Source organism: Bidens hawaiensis, unplaced genomic scaffold (genome assembly GCF_021521415.1).
Source record: "Bidens hawaiensis isolate Kalapana, Puna unplaced genomic scaffold, B.hawaiensis_p1.1 tig00000864_1, whole genome shotgun sequence".
NCBI classification, from domain to species: Eukaryota; Viridiplantae; Streptophyta; class Magnoliopsida; order Asterales; family Asteraceae; genus Bidens; species Bidens hawaiensis.
In genome coordinates this window covers 5,323,144-5,325,631 of record NW_027491050.1, presented here as the reverse complement: position 1 = coordinate 5,325,631, position 2,488 = coordinate 5,323,144, and the positions used below count along the sequence as shown (strand labels likewise).

The window sequence follows — 2,488 nt, the reverse complement described above, 5'->3', positions numbered from 1 at the left end:
GATTTATGATGCCGTGAAAAAAATTTGAGTTTTCATCCGCCTCCACGCACCATTTAACTTTAGCCTTTTGACTATCCTCTAACATTTTATAATGCTATAATTTTCTTTTTTCTTTCAAAATACTTCGCCTTTCATTATGTAACTCCTCCGAGCCTGCCTCTATATCCACCAATTAGTATATATCAGTGAGATGATTTGAAAAGTTCACTAACTTTGCCTCTTCTTTCTTCACTTAATCAACACCCCAACCTCTAATCGCCACTTTCAGTTTTTTTTTGTTTCTGTTTAAAAACAATAAAACCATTCAAAGAACGCACAACAGGCTTAACTTTTCAATCTTCTATAACCAACATTTCAAAACCATCTTTCTTCATCCAGGAATTAAACAACTTAAAAGGGATCGGGCCAAAATTCAATTTACCTTGACGAAGAAGAATCGGACGATGATCTGCAATCGATAAATCAAGCGCAATTGCTTCCATGTTTGGAAGCCTAAAAATTAAGTCAGACGCCAAAAAACGATCAAATTTACTCAGTTTTTTCCCAGTATCGTCAACTCGAGCAAAATAAAAACCTCCCAAAGGAATATCATTCAAAGAAGCCTCCGAAATAAAATTGTTAAAATGCCTGGCCACCCTATTGGAAAACGCTGTGCCCATTCGTTCGTGCTCAAACCAAACCGCGTTGAAGTCGCCCATTATAAAGTAATGACCCGGATTATTATTAATAAACGATAACAATGATTGCCAAAGTACCATTTTCTCCATTTCGTCTGGCGGAGCATAAAAATTCACCATAAAGCATTTAAGCCCCAAGATCACCCATTCGCCTTCTGATGCTTAGGTGTAAATCATGTGTATATTTGTATTCTTTTATAGATTTTATTAAGTTTATTGTGTGGACAATGGTACTTCATGCGTGCTTATGTATTACAGGTTAGTGATCGTTAAAGTTTTACAATTAGTGTATTTATGAGCATGCTTTAAAGTCTCATGTTCGGAAGTGATACGCCAGCGCTTTGGAGTTACAACTGAAAAGAAAGAAAGAAAAAAAGGAAAGAAATCATAGCTTCATTAACTTAATCATATTGAAGTTTAATGATTTATGTTTGGTGCATGTAAAGCCCCTGCCAAATGTGCTCATTGGTCAACACCATAATAAAAGGAATTAAAAGGAAGTTTGACTTTGTAACATCCAACTTTTGTTAAATAAATAACAGAAATTTTTGTTAATAGTGTGTGTCATTAAAATAGTCTTGTGTTAAGTGTTTGGGAAGTAGGAATTGGGAATGGGTGGTGGGACCCATGAAACCCCCTCTATATATAACCCAACCACTTCTTCCTTTTCTTTTCCTTTCTCATCCAAACACACAAACACACACACACTCAAGAACACACACACTTTCTCTCTACATTCCGGATCCAAATCCGTGTAAAAAAAGGAAGAATCTCGTGTGTAGACATCATCAAATAGCAAGAATCATCGTCCAGATCTACGTATTGTCCAGATCTGAACTCGAACCCGAAGCAAAGGTAGGTTTCGGTTTAAATGGTTAAGTTTTATGGTTAGAATCGTCATGCAAACAGATATAATGATAGATCGGGTTGTAAAATGTAAGAAAAATATAAACTTGGTAAGTTATAACCTCTCGGGTGCACTTTATGATAAAAAGGTGGTGTTTGGACGTTCAGAGATGGGTTCAGGATCAGGTGCATGGGGTCAGAATGTGTCAAAAGTTGGGAAAAAGTAAAAATCAGGTCCTGAGGAAGAGCCACGAAGTAAAATGGCTAAAAAAATGGTAAAAGCGAAGAAAAACAGGCAACTCACTTCGCTCAGCCATGAGAAGCGAAACAGGCATTTCGCTTCGCTTAGCCATGCGAAGCGAAACTCTTCCATGCGAAGCGAAACAGTCCCATGCGAAGCGAAACAGTCCCATGTGAAGCGAAATTCTTCCATGCGAAATTTTATAAAATTCATTTTCTGATGAATTTTTGTTAAAGGACTGTTAATGAAAATAAAATTTTGTTACGATATTTCAGCTTCCGTTTTGTTTGACTCAGGTGCAACCAGGAGTTTTGTAACTACCCAGTTTTGTAAGACAGCTAAGATAAAATGTTGTCATATGCCTGAAACTTTTATGGTAGAAACCGCTAACGAGACCTCAGTTAGAATTATGAGAATGGTTAAGAATTGTAAGATAGAATTGGAAGGGCACAAATTCCCTACTACCCTGTATGTTTTAACTTTAGGAGGATTCGATGTAGTATTGGGGATGGATTGGCTGTCTGAATTTGAAGCTCAAATAGTGTGCAGGAGTAAATTAGTGAGATTGAAGTCTTCGGATGGTAGTTTAGTAACGGTTTATGGTGATAGAGAAAGTAGAGGGCTTAACGTCATTTTGATGATAAAAGCTGAAGGTTTGTTAAGGCGAGGACGCAGTGCCTACCTGGCGTATGTTGTCAAAGCTACGGCCGAGACGAGGGAAGTG

At 37.4% G+C, this 2,488-nt stretch overlaps 1 protein-coding gene across 1 annotated transcript; it reads right to left on the bottom strand.

The window, feature by feature from the left end:
* Nucleotides 1–332: 332 nt before the first annotated feature.
* Nucleotides 333–767, bottom strand: LOC143543519 (uncharacterized). Its single transcript, XM_077035829.1, has one exon. It carries the CDS (start codon nt 765–767, stop codon nt 333–335), a length of 435 nt encoding a protein of 144 aa, XP_076891944.1.
* Between the last annotated feature and the right edge of the window lie 1,721 nt (nt 768–2,488).

Coding starts and splice junctions, on each gene's coding strand:
- LOC143543519 (XM_077035829.1), bottom strand. CDS start 767: ATGGAGAAAATGGTACTTTGGCAATCATTGTTATCGTTTATTAATAAT.